The sequence below is a fragment of the Phalacrocorax aristotelis genome, chromosome 2, assembly GCF_949628215.1.
Source record: "Phalacrocorax aristotelis chromosome 2, bGulAri2.1, whole genome shotgun sequence".
In the NCBI taxonomy this organism is placed as follows: Eukaryota; Metazoa; Chordata; class Aves; order Suliformes; family Phalacrocoracidae; genus Phalacrocorax; species Phalacrocorax aristotelis.
In genome coordinates, this window is record NC_134277.1 from 164318059 (window position 1) to 164338466 (window position 20408).

At 52.5% G+C, this 20408-nt stretch overlaps 1 protein-coding gene across 5 annotated transcripts in view; it reads right to left on the reverse strand.

Annotated features, from left to right (window-relative positions):
* Positions 1 to 2419: 2419 nt before the first annotated feature.
* Positions 2420 to 20408, reverse strand: part of PTP4A3 (protein tyrosine phosphatase 4A3) — a 48790-nt gene continuing 30801 nt past the window's right edge. For all 5 annotated transcript variants that reach the window (XM_075085922.1, XM_075085925.1, XM_075085924.1 and 2 more), the window contains exons 2-6: positions 14216 to 15003; positions 12721 to 12813; positions 8401 to 8531; positions 7675 to 7749; positions 2420 to 7192 (exon numbers count right to left, since the gene is read on the reverse strand). In XM_075085922.1, the coding sequence (XP_074942023.1) occupies positions 7075 to 7192; positions 7675 to 7749; positions 8401 to 8531; positions 12721 to 12813; positions 14216 to 14320 (522 nt within the window). In that variant the 5' untranslated portion in view covers positions 14321 to 15003 and the 3' untranslated portion in view covers positions 2420 to 7074. The remainder of the gene's footprint in view (positions 7193 to 7674; positions 7750 to 8400; positions 8532 to 12720; positions 12814 to 14215; positions 15004 to 20408) is intronic.

Sequence of the window (20408 nt, forward strand, 5' to 3'; positions counted from 1 at the left end):
TCTGCTATTTTTGTTGGTCTTGTAGGAACATGGTGGTGTTGTGAGTTCTCATGCTCTGTGGGGTTAAATCAGTCATTGGATTCAAATTCTTGGGGTAGAGAGATGGGCGAACAGGCCTTACAAGCCCTATTGCAAATAGTTTAATCATCAAGACTAATACTGAACCATCAGTCTGCGAGTGGAAGTGTAAGGAAACCTGATCACGCTCCTGAATTTGAAGCTGTAATGTCAGTGCCCACCTTGCAGCAGCCTTGCAGCAGCTTCCTGTGCGGCAATCTGTTGACCTGTGGCCCCCTGCCCTAACCTGGGGCTGAGCTGGTTGAATGCTTTCCCTGAAAGAACTTTCCTGTGGACAAAACTCACTGGAGAGGGTCGAAACTCCCCCAGATCTGCTGGCTCTGTTGAGCTGTGGTGATTCCCAAAAGCCCACCTCTTCAGCGGCCTGTATGGTACCTTACAGTGCCTGGTTCCTCCAGGAGTCCCAGCTACAGGGAAGAACTGAGGGGTCTGCAGTTGGAACTGGATGGTAAGTGTGAGTAAGTAAAACCTATCTCATGTCTTCCAAATCAGACTTCTTTTCCCGGGAGGCCCTTCCTGCAGAAAACATTGAGTCCAGATCATTTCAGCCTTCCCCTTCTCCCAGGCAAGGGAAGAATACCTATTTTCCAATAGGTAACATATGCCAGTTACTGCAGAAATGCTGAGATATCCGCCATGTCTCCCAGTGTCCCATGTCCTGCCTAGCTCAGTTGCCTCCACAGTTTTAACTTGCTCATTTGGTTCTGACCCTGAAGAAGAACTAGGCTGGACCACAGCTGACCACAAAGGCTTAGTGGTGTAAGCGATAAAAATCACATTACAGAGGTCATCCTCCCATCCTGACCTTGGATGGGACAAAATGCCTGTCCTGTTCTTAGAAGTCCTCCAAGGGCTTGAATACCATGTCCTCTCTCCAGAATTCCATTTTGCCAGCAGAAAGTCTACCCTAATATTCAACCTGGCTCCTCCTTGCTGATGTGCTGACCAGTCTACCCTGCCTACCTTCCTGGATATACTGAGGTCAACATGTTTTGTGTTGTTCAACAGGGAGATGCCGCCCTCAAGACCTCAGTCACTGAGCAGCTAAATCCACCCAGTTGATTTAGCTGTTAAACTGGTCTATAGTAGGAAAAGCAGCAAGGGAGGGAGAAACAGCCACCAGATCTCCAGCTACAAGATCTTCCTAACCCAGGCATCCCTAGCAGGTGTGTTTGTGCCAGTGGATGATGCATATTTAGAAGGTAGCCCCTCCCATTGCTGCTTCATGCCAGAGTCCAGAGAGGCTGGTCACAGTCAATCCAGGTATTGGTGAATTTCCAGTACAAGGGCTGCCCACTGCATAGGTGCTCTCGAGTGGTCAAGCTTTTGCATATTATGATTTATTAGCCATGGCCCCTTGGGGGCCCAACAGGGGCCCTCAGTTGGGCAGCTTGTGCAACAGCACCCTACAGCCTTGCTATGGGTTCAGGTCTTTCCACACAGGATAAAAGGTGTCTCTGAACCTTACAACATCTTTTATCCAACTGCATCAGTTGAGGAATGCTGGACACGGGATCAGGGTGTGTGTGGGCTCTGCTTATGCCAATTATTTGGTGGTGAGGTGGGTACTTAAAAGCCATGACACACTTCAGTATGTGAGCAACACAATTAGCTCACTCAGCCAAGGCAAATCTGCTGCTGCAGACCACCTCTGGGATCTCCCTGCTGCCAGATCCTCCCCTGGAGGAGTGCTGTCTTGGACTGGGAGTAAACGCTGTGGTGATGGTTGGACTCTCTCTGGCAAGGTGCTGGCTCCAGACCCTGCTGTGATCATGGTGGCTCTGATGGGGGGATGCTGGAGGTGGGGGCTGCCTGGCCTGGCAATCACTGCTGAAGACCTGCATGATGTTTTGCTAAGGAAGGGCTGGAGATGGACCATGCAGTGACTATGCTGGATGGGACAGAGAGCAGCTCATGGGGAAAAGGGCTTTATGTGAATGCCTGGAGCCTTGGGTGTACCCCTTGCACCTGCCTTGGCACTGGGCAAATCAATTCTCTCTGCCCTGGGCTCTACTTTATCTAATTTGGCTGCAGCCTGTCATCTAACTGCAGTAGGTCCAACTCTTTCCCAGCCACCTCTGTTGCATGTCCTGGGAGCTCTCAGGAAAGAGGAATGGGATGAAAGGAGGAAAATAACCCAGGGGCATGGGTGCGGAATGTAGCTGGGACACATTTGGGATGGGACGGGAGAGGGCTGAGGACTCCAGCCAAGGGGAAGCAGCAGGACCCCGACAGCCCTGCCATGCATTCCTTCACTGTCCCTTGGCCAGAGTTCAGCTCTGCCTTCGCCTCCCCCATATTGATAACTCCCCCATTAGCAGCACTGCAGCACACAGGGATGTACAAAACAGTGAATGCTTTTTATTTCGCTGCTGGAGTGAAACCACCGTAATTTCATAAAACTCAAAAAAAAAAAAGTGATACTGAAAGGCATACATTTTTTTTCCTTTTTACACAAAACATAAGTAAACAGACAAGTTTCTTTTTAAAAAGGTTATAAAGTGTCAAGATCCTATACCTCATCTGCATATTCAAAGTGATGCCATCTGATACAAAAAGCATTGGGTATAATAATTTAGCTATGGCTCAGACAAAAAAAAAAAAAGTCATCTGGGCTTAATCTAAATACTACTACGATTGCCCATGAAGTTAAAAAGGAAAATATGTAGTTCTTTGTTGCACAGAAAGAAACAGCAGGGAAGTCTAGAGTTCATTGGGAGATCGTCATCTAAAGGGAAGCCTAGCACGGCGAAATGCCCCCGTCCCCGGGAATGTCTGCCAGAGCCTGCAAGCGGGACCGCAGCTGGCCCGTGACCCCCCACTGCGCAAAGAAACCAGCCACATTTTTCTCCCACCAGACAGTATCCCATCCAAATCCACCCGCCAAACTGCACCTACCCAGCCCTGCTGGAAGCAAATAAGATATAAGACCCTGGAAACTGCATGGAAGTCACGAATCTCCCTGTGCGCTTTCCCACTGGGACTAATAAAAACCAAACAAACCCAATAAAAAAAAAAAAAAGAAAACGACTTGTTCTATTGTAGATAGAGAAAAACTCTCTGCTTCCTCGGGAAATCTGTTACTCATAAACCTCCTCATCCGAATTTCTCAGTCCGAGCACCACAGTGTCAGCCTTATTGCAAAATTCTAATATGAATTTACAAATGTGAAGTCTTTAAATACGTGTCACCAGACCTTTCTTAAATAGAGCTGGCCATTTGCGACAGCCTCGTTACCTTCCTTCCCACCGCTGCTTCCACCATGCACTCCATCCAACTGGCAAACATAGAGAACGGAAGGGACACACGAGCCTTATAACCAAAATGCAGATAAGGGCACATGTGTGCCACCAGTGAGGGGACTACGACTTCTTGCTCAGATTTATTCCCCCATGTGAGGTTCAGCCATGACTGATTCCTGGGCAAAGCCTATAAGCTCTTGGTTTGAGTTAGGGCATCTCTGCTTTGCCATCCCTTGGGTCTCCAAAGGTCTTGTTACTGGTTTGGAGCCCTCTCCCTGCAAACTATGGAAAGATGGTGCGTTTCCATAGAGGGGGTGAGGGAGGTGCATAGGAGTGAGGAGGTATAAAACCCAGCCTGTGCCTTTGCTTCTGCAGAAAAGGGCAGGATAAGGTGGTTGGTTTATAGCCAAAGCCATGGCGGTGTCTGTTCCCCATGACATCTGCCAAGACCCAGTGGAGACAACTGGAGCAATTATAGAATCAGCAAATATGTCAGATTTTTAAGGCTTTCCTTTCAACATCTTGGCATGAGGCGGAACAAGGATTAGCATATGAGGAGACCCCGAAACCAGCCCAAAGCATGAGCCCTTGGCCACTTAGGCCTCGCTCTGGGCTATGTGTCTACTGAGCTCCAACTTTCCCTGTTCCCCAACTGTCCCAAGATTTTTGTGAGGGAACTGGGCTCTTCTTTGAGATTCCTAACACAAAACCTGGTTGGAAGACCCCACAATTTCCCCAGCCCATTACGCTTCTGTGACCCTCTCTAGGCTGAAACATTGGGGAGCTGGTACCTCAGAGGTAGGAGCCCAAGTCCACATCAAAAAAATCCCAAATATTTGGCAGTCCAACCCAGAGAAACCTTGGCGTTGGTTCAGGCTCTCCATGCAAGGATGGCAGTTCCTGGGCTGCCAAGGTGTCCTGTCCATGGAGCAGCACATGGGAGGTGACAGCCAGTTCCAGGATAAAGGGTACAGATCCATTAAAAAAATAAAAAATTTAGTACAATTGGCATGGTTTTGGGGTTTTTTTGGTGGTGACTCAAAAACTGGAGTATCAAGATGCCACTCTACCAGTCAGAGGTGCTCACGATTTGGCCACATGGATTGTACCAGGTCAAGGACTGTTCTTACCCTAGAAGCTCTCTATTTTTAAGGTGGTTGGGCTGATGCTACATAAAGCAAAGGAGGACTGCAAAGCCTGTCCCCCAGCTGTGTTCCCCCCAACAAGCCCACCAAGCTGAGATTTGAGTGTACTTTCATCAGAGCTCAGCACTGAGCACTTCCACTATCAAACACTGCATGGAGGAGGTGAGGAGTTCCTGTGGACAAAGGAGGTTGCATTCAAGCCCCTCTGTCCCCATCCTCACCCCAGCTTGATAGCATCATGGCTGAAAACCTGGACTGCTTGCCCTGGGCAATCTGCCATGCAATGTTCCCACGAGCATCGGCGAGGAAAACATTTCTCCTCCTCTTGCCAGGACAGAAACATCTCCAAGCCTGCAAAGCAATGGTTCTCACCGCTTTATCCTAAACTCTTCACAAGTCATGGCACAGCCTGCTGTGACTGGGGAGCACATGAGACCATGAGGTGTCCTGGTTAAGAGGGATTGGGGCTGTCCCTGTCACAATGCCGAGCCACCTCCTACTGCCCCTGGGGAAGAAGCAGCACCTATATTAGCAGCAGGAGGACACAACAGGGCAGAAAGAGGATGGTGACCCACTCAGCAGGACTGCTGCAATACAGGATCAGGCCTTTTTAGCAGCCCAGTTTTTCACTCTTCCCAATCAACGCAGACCCTTCAACCACTGCCACCTTCCACACAAGACATAGGAACCAACAACCTGGAATGGGGCAGGAGAAACTCAAGGGATCAAGGGTTGTCCTACAATGTGGGGCCTTAGACAGGCCTGAGGTGTGTGGTATAACAGCTCCGGGGCTGTGCATGGAGGGTCTCCACCTCACTCGGCACCATGACCGCTGTCCCTGCCATGCGGTGGGGCTGGCTCCTATCATGAGTGGTGCTGGAAACGGCTGCGAGCTCCTCTACCCACATGTGGTGGCACGAAGCCATCCTCTACCCTTCTGCAGGAACCCAAAGTGTCTAACTAGCCTTCCTCACTGCTTATCCCAAGATATGAACCCTCTGAAGCAAGTGTCTCTGGATACTATGTTTTGGAAGGCACACAAACCTTTGGAGAAACCCAACACAGGGCACCGAAGGTATCTCAACTTGCGCAGCCTGAAACCACAAGATGCTGGATGACTAGCCCTCCTTGCCCCAACATCTGTGATCCTCTGCAGCTGAGGGGGTGAGCAGCAGCAAGCCCAAAGGATACCTGGAGCATCCCTTGGGCCACACATACGCCCTGGTGACAGTGAATGGCAGCTGTCTGTGACCTGGTGCCAGGGATCAGTCTGGGGGGCCATGGGTCACCTCCCTAGCTCCACCAGGCAGCGATGGGAGAAACAAAGGCTAGAGGACATGCGGAAGACAAACAGGTTTTTTTATAAGTTTTTTTTTTTGTTTAATTAGCAAATTTCTTCTTATCCTCGTCAAAAGAAAAAACACCCCCACGCCCCCTACATGCCCACTGCTCCAGCTGCTGCAAACATTCAAAGGCAGAAAGTAGAGAGATGTTTAATGTCCTGGCTCAGGGGCAGCTCTGAGTCCACTCCACCAGGGCACGTGCCGGGGGTTTTGGGTTACAGAAGCCACCGGGTGTGGGAAAGGCAGGTGCAAAACTTGGTGATGTGCTCCTGCCAGGAGCACCCGAAATCCCGCAGGGAAGCTGCGGCCCAGCCCCTTGGACAGCAAACGCAGCAGTAAAGGACAGATACGCGTTGCGTCCCCAGGGCACTGCAGCCAGATTTGGGGTTTGTGCCGCAGTTTGGTGATGGGGACATGATAGGAGAGAACGCACCACTCTGTGCATTGAATTTGGAAGCTATAAATAAGAGCACCCCACACTTTGGGGGACCCAGTGCTGACCCTGCACCCTGGCAAAGCTGGGTGCCTCAAAGGCCCTCCACGGTTCCCACTTCCCAGCACCTCTGCCTTCACTGCAGCAAGCACCCAACAAGCCCCATCTGCAGTATCCTGACTGGCATCAAGGCAACAGGGAGATGAAGTGGCAGAGGAGCCAGGAGAAAGGGAATGGTGCTGGGGGTCTTACCTCAGCCCTTCCTGTGGCCACAAGGCCAGCACCAAGCTATGAGCCCCCTTCACCTCTCCCTGCTATCACCATCTTCCCCTCGAGGCCACTGCACCATCCCCACCTCCATCCCTGCTGCTGCAGCCCTTATTTATAGGGAAGAGGTGGGAAACGGTTTTGCTGGGGATGCTCTGGCCCTCCTGCTCCCCATCCCTTCTCAGCTGGCACAGCCCTGCCTGCATCGCCCCAAACCATCTGCGCATCCCCCTCAGTGCAATGGGAGGGGAAAGGGAGGAAGAAGAAGGCGATAAAGAACCATCATGTGAGCTCATTGCCTGTTAATGCCAAGAGTCAAAGGGCAGAGCTGCCTTCCCTCTTCGGGGCTGGAGCTGGAGACAGCAGCCTTTTTCAGGGGTCCAGCAAGATGACTGTGCTGTGGGTGCTGGAACATGTCGGTGGTGCTCCATGTCCCCCCCCAACCCAGCCCTGTCAGTGGGGTAGTGCGTGGGGTGCAGGGGGGCTGGGCGAGGAGGTGAGGCGGTCGGATGCGTGTGAGTGCCCGGGTGTTTGTGTGCACGGATTTTGGCAAGAGGTCATTGAGGTTACATGATGCAGCATTTGTTCTTGTGGTTATGAGGGTCCTTAAATCGGAGTCTCTGCTTTGGTCGGTATTTTTCCAAGTACGTCAGCTGCTTGCTGTTGATGGCTCCTCTGCGCTTCCTGTGGGGACAGAGACGGGCCGGCACCGTCAGCACTGTGGCAGGAGAAGACCACCCCCACCTCAAACCCACCCCTGTGTGATGCTGAAACCCCCCTGCCTAGAGCAGGAAGGGATTCTGGAGGTTGCAGCCTCATGCATCCTCCCGGGATGGAGCCAGGCACCAACCCCAGGAGCTTTTCTTGCTCATCCACCCTGCGAATCTTAGGGCATGGAGAGCAAGGAAAGAAACACATGGGGAGGCTGCTCAAAGCAGGTCACCTGCCAAACCCCACCCAGGGATGCTTCCAGATGCCTCCCTGGCCTCCCGCAGCCCTAATGCAAAGGCACGGGGTGCTTGGTGCTGGCCCCCTCTTTTCTTCCATGCCAAAAGGAGAGAAAAGCAACCCCGGTGTCCCAAAAAAACCCAAAACACGCCAGATCTCTCTGTTCCCTCAGGAAAGCGCTTCTTTTTCCCTCGACACCAAAACACCACTCGACTTACTGTCGGATGAACTGGATGGCGTCTTCGTATTTCATCCCACTTTCGATCAAGGCCAGCGCGACGAGGACAGGAGCACTGAAAGGCAACGGCAGCGGTGGTCACTCCCCGGCCAGGTGGCCCAGAGGCTGACATCCCACCCTGGGGGCGGGGGGACATCTTGCAGGGCTGTAATGATGGCATTGTGGGCAATCCAGTGCCAGCTTTTAGTGTGCGATTTCTTGCCATTTGGCTGCAAGCGCTGCCCCAAGGAACGGCTGATTTTAGAGATAAAACCCCCAGGACAGGGCTGGCGGCTGTTTGCTGCTCTTCTAATGAGCACAAGGATTTTGGAGGCAAAATTATAGGAAAAGTGAGTGTAAATACACATGCAAAACCTGACCTGCAGCAAGGGAAGCAGCAAAACACAGTGGCTCTTGAAACACAGTGGCTCCCCGGGAAGCATTTTGCAATATTTCCATGACGAGCCCTTAGCAAAAGCAAAATTGCCATAGGGCACTGGCAGGACAGCACCAGGCAACCTGGGTCCTCCCTGGTGCCTAGATTTGGCCATGAGAGGTGCAAGGAGGAGCTCAGGCAGCACCACCCCCCTGTCAATGCCTATTCCCCCTAAGGTCTCCTCTACATGCAAAACCCCTGCTCTAAGGTGGAAGGAGTACAGCAGCCATGGTTTTCCCTCTTCCCCCTTCCTGGGCTGGGTGGCAGCCCGATTGCCGGGCTCTGACTTACCGCCCCAAGCCAGCCACGCAGTGCACGGCCACACAGCAGCCAGGGTCTTCGCAGAACTTGGTCTTCAGCAAGTTGAGCCAATCTTCCACTATCTTGCTTGGAGGAGGTGCTCCATCATCGAATGGCCAGTCCTGCAAGGCGGGGGCAAGGTGGGGAGAAGAGAGAAACACTGTCAGACCATGGGAAAAAACATAGGGGATGGCTTTTTACTCAGGGCGATGGTGTTTTGGACCTCAACAGAGGGGAGGAGGATGCCTGTACTGGCAATGGGCTCGCAGCGCAGCTCCATGGGGACGTAGCAGCCATAGGAGTCTAGGTCTGGGGTCCTCCAATCTCCTAATGGACAGGTTCAGCTTTCAGGAGCACCTACAGGACCTGCGCAACATGGTCCCCATGTCCTCCTGCCTCTGTGGACCATGGCGGCAATCACCTGCCTCCTCCTGAATCATGCTGAGCTCTGAGGAGCCACAAGCCCCATCCTTCCCCCCACCAGCTCCCATCTAAGTCCAGCACTTGGGAGCGCAAAGCCCCTTTGTAGGGAGTTTGCAAAGGTGGCTTGGAGATGGCTGAAAGCTCAGGGCCTGACGCGGCGCTGAAATGCAGCTTGCTGCAACACATGGGAGTGAAAGTGAACACATGGCCTTGAAAGGATGCTCTGGGGACCCCCTAACACATACCTAGAGAGAGCTGAAGGGTGGGAGGAAGACCCCTGAAAATGGGGCCATTTAAATAGTGTCCTTCAGGAAAGGCTCTTGAGTGACCAAAAAAACCACCAAAGCGCCCACCTTCTTCTGACCCTCATCCTCAAGCTGCATGGACTCAACATCAGAGGTCGGTGATGAAATGGGTGCTGCATTAAGCACCCCCTGGTCCTGGGCTCTGCTATGGGGGAAAGTGTCACTCACCCTTGCCTGTGACAGCTGCAGCAGTTTGGGGAATGGATGGTCTTTCCTCATGGGCACTGGTAGCCAGTTGAGGCTGTATGTCTTTCCCAAAATGGGGAATTCTCTCCCAAAATGGATTTGGTAGGAGGAATGTGGCCGCTGGCTATGCAGCAGTGGGAGAGGGGGACGGGCAGGGGAGCATTGCTTGGAGGTGACATGGCACGGCGATCCCTGGTGAGTGGGAAGCATGGGGCTGTAATCCTCACGTTTGAGGAGTGAGTCACTAAGCTGCTGTGCTGGAGTCATCCTTGGTGTGAGATGGCAAAAGAAGCTGCTGAACTTCACTTAAGTCTTTGAATCCCTAATGTGATTTCAGTGTGGCTTTGCTAGGAAAGGAGCGTGCTGGGCTTCAGGGTGCCCTAATCCTTGAGCCAGCCCACCTTGCACAGCCCATGCCTGTCCTACAAGATCATCTCCTCCCTGCAGCACCTGGAAAGCACTGCTTCAACCATGAGCGCAGGTCGCTGGGCTCACACCGGGATGACACACCATATCACAAAATCATCGAATTATAGAACGATTTGGGTTGGAAGAGACCTTCAAAGATCATCTAGTTCCAACCTCCTTGCCCTGGGCAGGGACATCTTTGACTAGATCAGGTTGCTCAAAGGCCCGACCAGCCTGACCTTGAACACTTCCAATGATGGGGCATCCACACGTCTCCGGACAATCTGGTCCAATGTCTCATCACCCTCATTGTAAAAAAGAAATCTTCTTTATGTCCAATCTAAAGTTTCAGTTAAAATCTTTCAGTTTAAATCCATTACCCCATGTCCTACCACTACAGGCCTGGGTAAAAAGTCTTTCTCCACCTTTCTTATAAGCCCCTTTTTTATATATTGAAAGGCCACAATAAGGTCTCCCCCAAGCTTTCTCTTCTCTAGGCTTCTCCAACACCAACTCTCTCAGGCTTTCTTCATAGGACAGGTGTTCCGACCCTCCAACTATCTTCATGGCCCTCCTCTGGACCAGCTCCACCAGGTCCATGTCTCTCTTGTACTGGGGACCCCAGAGCTGGATGCAGTACTCGAGGTGGGATCTCATGAGAGCGGGGTAGAGGGGGAGAATCACCTCCCTTGACCTGTTGGCCACGCTTCTTTGGATGCAGCCTAGGATATGATTGGCTTTCTTGGCTGTGAGTGCACATTGCCAGCTAATGTCCAATTTTTTATCCACCAGTATCCCCATGTCCTTCTCTGTACCTATTCATCACCAAGTCTGTACTGATACTGGGAATTGCCCCAGCCCAGGTGCAGGACCTTGCACTTGGCCTTGCTGAACTTAATAAGGTTCTCATGGTCTCACTCCTCAAGCCTGCCAAGGTCCCTCTGGTTGGCATCCCTTCCCTCAAGTGTATCAGCTGCACCACTCAGCCTGGTGCCTTCACAAACTTGTTCAGGGTGCACACAATCCCACTGTCTACATCACTGATGAAGATATTAAACCGTATGGGTATACCCAGTACAGTACATCCATCCTGCACCATAAACCTTCCTACAGTGAAACATGCTGATCTCCCCGTGGGATTTCTGCCCCATCTCCGACCTGCTGGCAGAGCTGCTGAAGCACCGGGTGCTGCCCAGGCAGCATGGCCAGGAGGAGGATCGGCAACAGGGGAGCCACCAGTGAATGTGGCCTCCAAGCAGACGTCCACGCATGGGACACCTGTGTCCGACACGACTCAGAAGTTGCTGTCAGCTTTAGGGATTGCCCAGGATCCCCGGGCATGTGGAGGAGCCGAAAGCAGAAAAGGCATCCCAAACCTAGCAGGGAGTGCATCTGGGATGGAACCACCATGGGCACTGTGGCTGCAGATGCCAGCGCCCAGGCACACCGCACCAGAGTCAGGCCTTGACCTGCTTGTGCCTATACCCCAAGGAAGGGGGTAGGATATATAGACATAGTCTCTCTATATATACATACACTAGATCTAAGGAAGAAATTTTTTACTATGAGGGTGGTGAAACACTGGCCCAGGTTGCCCAGAGAGGTGGTCGATGCCCCATCCTTAGACACATTCCAGGTCAGGTTGGACGGGGCTCTGAGCAACCTGATCTAGTTGAGGATGTCCCTGCTCACTGCAGGGGGGTTGGACTAGATGACTTCTAAAGGTCCCTTCCAACCTAAACCATTCTGTGATTCTATTTTATATGTTTGATATGGGTATATATAGAGAGAGATATAGAAAGAGATGTCTGTATCAGCCTGGATATATCTACCCATAGATACATAGGATATAGATATTGCTCTATATATCTTATGTAGTTTCTATATAGTTATAGAAACCTACATCTTATATATAGAAACTATATAGTATCTTGCATAGTTTCTCTATCTAGGATATAGATATCTCCCTATATAAAACATATGCTAGATATAGACATCTCTCTATATAAGATATGTAGAAAGATATGTATATCTTAGATATAGAAACTCAGACTGAAGGACTCCAGCCAGAAACAGGGTAAAAGGCAGAATTTGGTCTGTAAGAGAGCAGAGATGACCTCCTACATACAGATCCTATATGTAGGATAGAGCTATCTTGCTCTATAAGATACATCCTATAGAGATACAGCATCTATATCTAGTGAGATCTGCATCTGGAGGATTTTCATCTAGAGAGACTTAGGATCTATTATCTACCTAAATCCCAGAGGATCGAGGATATAGCTTTCTCTCTCTATAGGGTATACACTATACCGAGAGAGCTATATAGGGAGGACCTACACACAGAGGACCACCCCAGGAGACATGAGGCCCTTCCAAACCCTTTCCTAAATAACGAGCAGAGCCTCACTTTCCAGCTGGAGCTGAACTCCCTGGCAGGGCAATCATGCCTGACATCATCTCCAATTACTTATCAGCCAAGATGCAGCCCAGGCAGCTGCCTGCTCTGCCTCTTTGCCTTTTCCTGCATGCTGCCTGCTCCCTCTCATCCCCCAGAGCTGCACCAGCCGGCTGCTGGAACAGCAAAAATCCCGCAACCCCCTCCCCTCCACCGGATAAGATAATGCTGCGGGTAATAGGAACCATGCACATCTTCCATGTGGGATCAAGCACTCTCATCCCTGGATGCTTTAAAGCCCAAGCGACAGGCAGGGAAGGCAGCTGCCGACTCAACTGTATGAGTCACAGTTTCGGGTGCGTGGGCAGTGCTTTCTTTTTTTAAAGCACCAGCCCCATCTCAGCCCAGGGAGCGGGGAGCTCGCCTGCCTCGCCCTGAGGATGAAGTTGGGCTTCAGACCCTGCTCCTGGGCAAGCGCGGTGCTGATTCGGTCTACCTGAAACACGCGGTGTTTAGCAGACCCCAGGGATGGGGATATTTAAGCAGGGAGGATGGGCAGCCCCCCCGGTACCCATCCCACCGCCCACCTACCATGACGGTGATGCCATCCTTCTCCAGGGGGGTCTTGTCATAGGTCACTTCGCACACTCGCACCACCGTGGTGGCACCGTACTTCTTCAGGTCCTGGGGAGGGAAGGAGAAGGAGGGGTCTGAAAAACCCCTGCCAGTTGCACCATCTGGTAACCCCAATACATCTGAGCCCTGCTATGACAACATGGGGGCAAATTCCCCAAAGGAGAAATTATTTGTGCCCAGTGAGGTTGCAGCTCCCACTGCAGAAAGGCAGAGGCGGCTGGGGGGGGTCGTAGCACACCTCACTGAGCACGCTCAGCACCCTGCAGATTGCTCAGGGGCCCCTTCTTGACCTCATTGCCGTATCCCGTCATCACTCTGATGCGCTGCAGGCTTGGGCGTGAGACTTGGGCTGTTTCCAGCATGTCTTACTGCCTGCCACATGGATTGCCCCTGGATTATGTGCCGGCATACCAGCCCCACTGGGCACCACCTGACATTGTCCCCTTCAATGCTCCATCTCCTTCCTTCCCCACATGCGCTTGCCAGACCACAGCAAACCCCTGCACACACGGCAGCTCAGCCAAAAATATGAGAAGCTGGAGGAAAGGGGAATTTCTCCCCTTCCCACTGTGCCATCCCCATCGCCTTGTGTGCAGCGCGCAGGGTATGGGGCGGCCATCCCCAAATCCCGACCGTCTTCCTGCGGCTCTCCGAGCTGGTGGCACTCATACTTGTTACTTCAGGTGTGCGTTTTCCTCGAGCTCAGAGGATGCCTCTGCCATCAGACCTCAAGGTGGTTCAGGTCTAAGGCAAAAACCTTGTGCCAGGCTCATGCGCAACCCTAGGTCCCCCCACAAACGCAAAACACCTCCTTGTAAGCAGAAGCTCCTTGTGCTGGCTCGACTGAACTTGCAGGATGTTGCCTTTTCCCCAGGTACTGATAAAAAGAGTAAGTCAAAGCCTTTCACCCTGGACTGCAGACATGCATCCATTAATCCTCCCCAACGGCTGGCTGCTGCCAGTGCCAGAGGCCGTGCTCCCAGGCAGGGCACCATCGCTGGCTCAGGCAACACTGAGCTCTCCAGCTCCTTGTGCACTGCCCAACACACTCCGGGCACTGGAAAGATGCTGGGACATTTGGGATGAAAAGCCCTTATTGAGGTGCTGGAAGATGCAGGGGAGGTTGCATGCATCCACGTGTGTCACTGGAAAGCTCCTTGACATGATGGACATGGAGCTGGCAGGGGATGCAACAGGAATAGGGAAACTGTGGTCTGTCTCTGCCATGCCCAAATACCACACTTGGGGTCCTCCAAAACATCCTACCCCAAAAAGCTGGCGGTGATTGGACCCACGGCCCCAGGATGCCAGTGGGGGCCATGGTACTAAAGGGGATGTGCCGCAGCCTCATCCTACACCGGACTGATCCCTGTTGCATCTTAACATTGGCTTTTAGCCCCAAAACACGCAGCTGGGCCCTAGTCCCCCTCTTCCAGCCTCCCCTCCTTACCTCCAAGAAGGTGCTGAGAGTGGCATTGGTGGGGTTGTGGGTGATCAGGAACCTCATGTTTTTGTAGCAGACTTCCACCGGCGCAGGGCGGTTCATCCGGGCCATGGTAGGGTGGGAGGAGGGTGAGGTGGTGCTGATGGTAGTGAGGGAAAAAATCCAAGAAAAGTGTGGCGTGGAGGGGAAAAAAAAGAAAACCAACAACCCCTCTGCGCTTAAAAAATAAAACTAAAACAGGATCGAGAACTCAATATACAGATGTTGTGCAAATAATCCCAGCTCCTGGGAGCGCGCCGGCTTCCTTGACACACCGCAAGCCCCCCGGGGGAAAAATCCAGATGGGAAAAAATAATATTAATGATAATAATAATAATAATAATTAAAAAAAAATCCCTTTGCTGTAGTGTTGGCTTCCTCGGTGTGTGTGCGACGGCGAGTGGCTTCCGCCTCCGGTGCCGCGTGCTCCCTGGCGCTCTAGAAAGGCCTCTGCATATGGGGGGTGGCGGTGGCGGGAGGGTGACCCCCGTCACGTTACCCCATCGGGGTATGTGGAGTACTTGGGGGCGGCACGGGGGGCCGGGAGCCTACGGGGCGGCGTCGGCGGCGTCCGGCAGCGGTCCCTCGCTGGGGCGATCCATGCACAGGAGCCTTGAATGGTTGAGTCGGAGGGTTGGGATGTCGGGCAAGATGGGGTGAGGCGGCTGGGCGCTGCTTCACGGGTTGGGCTGCTGGGGGCTGCAGGGCTCAGAGCTGCTCCTCAGCACCTCCATAAATCCTGGCGGAGAGCGAGGCTGCAGGGAAGGGAAAGGAAAACACAGTGGTGAGGGTGTTGTCCGCCCCAGGCTGGCTCTAGGGAAGCCCCTGGCTGGTGCAAGGTTGGGGACATGGTGCCCCTGAACGCACCAGCACCCGCCGCATCCTGCGTGAGCATCCCATACCGTGCTCATCTTTGCAGGACACAGCAGATTAGAAAGGGAGGCTGTATGTAAAGAAAAAGCTGAAATATTGTCTGAAAAGCTGAAATGCCACTGGAAAGTGGAGGGGACACACACACTCCCCCTGCAGCAAAAGGGAAAAGTGCATGGCATGGAAGGAGCTTGCTCTCACACCACCCAACACCAGCACCTGGCTGGTATATTTACACACCTGAGCCAGGTGAGCTGACCCCACCATGCACCCATCACATCCCCCCCAGACCTCACCTTTGCATCCCTGAAACGCATGGGGCAGCATGGCGAATATTTCCACCCCGAATGCAGCGCTCTGCCCGAAACCAGCCACCGCTGCCACTAATCAGCCACATGCTCCCGGCGCTGCTCGAGCAGCTAATGTCCACCAAATGCACCTCTAATGCTCTTAGGTCAACTAAGCCGCCTGCAAATGAGCTTTCTTGGGGAGCGGGGGAGTGAAGGAGGGGGTTGTGGGCAAGTGGTTTCACCAAAACTGGTGATGGTTGTGTCCCCCTGCTCGCTTATCCGCATCCCCATCGCTGTCAGTGCATCGCTCCCTATAAAGTACCCTGCCCTCGCAACCTGGGGCATCTTTACCTTCAAGCATGGCAATGGGAAGAATTAAAAATCAGTTCCCACTGTGGAAATGCCAAAACTCAAGAGAAGATGGGCCCGCGGGGGAGGCGAGGGTGCTGTCAGCCCTGCTTGGAGACAAGGGAAGCCCAGCGCTTCCCTGCGTTGTTACCCGCCGGGCTCTTGTTTTGAAGCTCGTTCGTCCCCTCCCTGGGTCAGCGGCTGCTTAGCGCCGCATGGCCAGAGCCTCAAAATAGACCATAAGCACATAAGTAACCTGAGTCAGGCTGGCATGCACCCCCTCGTCTCTCCTCCCCAGCGTCCAGAAACTTTTCCCTCCAGGTTGTTTTATCCCCATGCAACACGACAAGGTGGGAGCAGGGAGGCGTGCTGAGGACTGCCTAGCTCATCACACTGTTTGGGTGCTGTCACTGGGCTCCTCCGTGCCTGAGCACCATTTACAGCCCACTCGCCAGCTCCTGCTTTGCCAGCGATCTCTAGGAATGAAAAAAATCAAATAGCAAAAAGAACAAATACCAAAAAATCAAGTAGAAAAGGGAAAAAAAGCCAGGCGAGGTGGTAAGGGGAGGTGGGGCTGCTCTCCTAAACATGCCCAGCTTGGCTGCGAAAATCGTGGACTTTCCTGCTGCCAAGGCACTAATTATTTACTACTGGAAGCATGTGCGAGCCCTGGCGCTGGCCTGGCACACAGCACATCTCCGCGCCCATGTTTTTACAGCCGGGATTTTGGAAAGGAGCTTAGCGGGGGCTAGGAGCTGGGAAAGGGCCAAAACTGAAGGGGTTTTCAGCACTGAGCCCTCCCCAGCTCCTCTGCAGACCCTTGTATATCCCCACCCCCCTGAGTTGCCCTGAACCCCCTTGTTAATCACGTTCCATCACTCTTGACTCTTTTTTTTTTTTTTTTGCCTGTAAAAAAATCGGGTAATGCTACCCCAAGCCAGGAGGAGATGGGACAGAACCAGCTCTGTGTTTTGATGGTGACTTGTGGCCGAGCAGCGTTGAGCTGTGGGCTCCTTCAGTTAGGGTGTATTGTTTTGCATTTTTTTTTTTTAAAAGATGCTAAAGAACAATAATAATCTGCCCTGCATGGATACTCTGCAAAGTTCAAACCCTGCCTGGGTTGCAGGGGAATACAGTAGGGAGCGTTTTCCAGTCCCCATTAAGAAAATCAGATTTTAGCAGCTGATGGAGGCTGGAAGCTTGGCTGAGGGATGGGAGAGAGGTGGGAGCTGCCTCCCAGCAGCATTTTAGGTCTGACTAAGAGCAGCTCAGCCCCCAGGTGACACTGACAGCCCTGGGGCAGCTTACCCTCCCCAACTGGACCATGGCAGCCAGGATCTTTGCTCAAAGCTTGTGATGGTTCTGCAAGATGGGATGGGAGACCTGCTCTCCCCCTGCGGCTCGCTGTGCTTTTCCAGTGATGTTCCCACCCATCACTTTTCTTGTGGGGTCTGCTCCCCCCTGAGATGAGCTCACCATGGCTGGGTAGGAAATGGTATTTCTGGAGGGTAACTTTGAGCTGGTTTTGGCTTCTACAGATCCAGCCATTGAGCTGTGGGCCATTGTGGCCACAAAAAGAACCAGCAACCCAGCAAGTGAATGTTTCCCGAGAAAAACCTGCTGGCAACCCCCTCAGCAAGCTTTTTCCTTCCTTCTCCATTAGCTTCAAGGGAAAAAAAGAGGTTAAAACCCTCCAAAGGGATGGGAGGCGGGAGGGATGGGCAGCCACAGATGCCCGCTCAAAGGGAAGAGCTGCTGGATAGCAGGTATTGCTCCAAATCATCCCCTTGCAAACCCAGTTTCTCTGAAACAAAGGACAAAGGACCTGTGGATCTTCTGCTTTACCTTTTAATGCCTTTCACTCTCGGCTCTTTCAGCTTCCACTGTGTTTGACGACATCTTGCCTTCTGCCCCTTTGGGCTTGATACACTAGCATGAGAGGTGCTTGCACTGCACAAGGAAAAGCAACAAAAGAACCTTTTCCCCTCCAAACAACCTCATATCCTGTTTTAACCGGCTGCAGGGTTGTGTTAATACAAACCATGCCCATGTTTAATTGTGTCCTGGACTAAACCCACCCGCTGAGCAACCCCATGGGACTGGGAGCCACTGTAAGTACCAGTGCCAGCATCGCACTCCGGGAGCGGTAGCTTGCTCCCCATCGTCATCTGACACACGGTTCATGCTCCATCGGCGCTCTGGATACCATATAATTTTTTATTGGCTTGGGCGTGCTTGCTGCCAGTAACGGAGGTTAACTGGGACCCGCCTGCGTACGAGAACAGCGAGTGCTCCTTTCCCACAAGGTCTCCTCTCCAGTGGAAGCATTTCAAGTATTTTGGCAATTGCACATCCTGGCAATTCGGCCCCAAAGCCCATAAATCCCTAATGGATATTCAATCGCAAATCATCCCCAGCTCTGCAGGCTGCGATGCTGATCACCATATTAAGCATGACAGAATAATGTAGAAAAGGGTATTTCAGCTAATATTAATAACCTTCCATGTGAATAAATATCCTTCTGACTCGAGCGCTACAGAGGATCTGGATCCGGATGAAGCATGTGAGTATGGAGTAAGCAAGCCCTGGGTGAGGATGCTCAGCGGGGCAGCACTGGCCTTTCAGGCTCAAATCCTTTGGGTGAAGCCCAATGAAGGAAATCCAGCACGGATGACCGGAGGAGCTGGGTACCCTGCTGCCACTGTGCCCCTGCCATGCCCAAGGCTGGGGAGGGATGGCAGCCACCTCCCCACAATGTGCCCATTGCTGCCACCCCAACATCTGCAAGCTCATCCCAAAGCCTCAGCAGTGACATTTGCCTTTGGATTTCTACAAGCATCTATCTTGCAGCTGGAATGATGTGATATGGTGGGTTTCTTCCTTGCAAAGCCACCAAAAGACACACGTACCGTGTGAGCCACGGTGATATTTTTCACCATGACTGTGGAAATTTCTGGTTTTCCCCAAGAAGTTTTGCAGTCAAGAGCCCAGTGAAGATCCGGGGCAAACACAGTCTGGCGTGGCAATTGAGGATGCTGCTCCAGGGGACGAGGACTGTCACCCCAAAATAGAGGGGATCTGGGGGCTCTCCTAATTATTCCTTTGCAGCATGGTGGCTCTATTACACATACCATGGCCTCGTCCCAGCTGTCCAGGGACAGACCCTGCAACGGCGGGGGTGGGGCTGCTCTTCCTTCCAACACATCGATGCAAACTGAAGGGCAGGTCTCCTTCGCTGCAGTTAGTGAAAGGGCTTGGCTGGATGGGTGAGCAGATGCCAGACCCGATGGCTCTGCCGCTGGTACTCAGGCTAGCGGGATGCAGCTGGTGAAGTCAGTTTTTCCTAAGCACAGCAACTCCCCAAGCAAAGGAAAAGGAAGCTTTGCAGAGCCAAACTGTCGCTCCACGTGGGCTTTAGCAGCGGGACTTGGAACAAAGGCTCTTACTCACCCAAACAATATGTATCTTACCCGTATATAAATATAGCTATCTCCTGAGTGAGCACATCTCGTGTTCAAAGTTCACCTTCAGAAAAATCTAAAAAAACACCCATCTGTGTTACGTTTGCTCAACCTCTCTCCTGGTTTCAGCCCATATAGCAAGACACTGACTGGCCCTTTCCCCTCACGGCTGACCACGTCCTACTCTCCCTGCTCCCAATCTCACTTTGCAATGAGCATTTCCATCACCCTGAAAACTGAATGTAAGTTTCTGAGTAGTCCCAGTTATTCCCATGTAGGAGTTCTGCACACATCTACTACTGCCATGTTGTGACTACAGTGAGCAGGTCTATGAGGCTAGGTTGCATGCACGAGAAGACCCACCAGCACAACCAGCAACACCGCTGCCACCAGCACAACCAGCAACACCGCTACCACCACTGCTACCGGGATGAGCAGCACCACCACTGCCATCACTGCCACCACTGTCACCACTGCCACTAGCACAAGCAGACCACCACTGCCACCATTGGCGGCACCACCACCACCACCACCACCACCACCACCGCCAGGGAGGATAGGTCCCAGGATGCAGAGAGCCAAAGTGCCGTCCCCAGCCCGTGACTGCAGCCGGAACCTGGCCAGAGGAAAGCCAATGTGCTGAGATTTCCTCTGGCTGCATCCGTGCAGAAGGAAACAGGAAAGGTCCGAGAGGAGAGCGATGGAAACAAAACACCCCACAGGAGCTGGTGTCTGGGGGCAGAGGCATAAGCAGCCACGGGCACATCCTGCTCCAGGTGCAGAACTGGAAAGAGCAGACAGGGATGTCCCGGAAAAGCCGTGCTGGGTACCATGGGGAGGCGGTGGCGGCTGCAGAGTATCTGCTGCCAGGAGCAGAGCAGTGCCCGGCACCGTCTGCCAGGGAAGTGTCACAGGGTTCTTCCTCCAAGGGGTTATTTTTCTGTTTGCTTCTTTTGCTGCAGAGGATGTTTTCTGAGCAAAACAGCAAGGAAGATTAAACTTGCAGAGGGAGAGCGATGGGGTGCTCTCAGCAGCCCACCAAAACACACCTGCGAGATAAACCAGGTCATGCATCTTCCTTCACATCCTTTTCAGCACGTGGTAAACATTGGCTCACAGGTAAATTTGCAGAAAAGAGCTGTACAGCCCGATTTTATAGCTCCAGTCAGATTTAAGGATTATTTAGGCAGC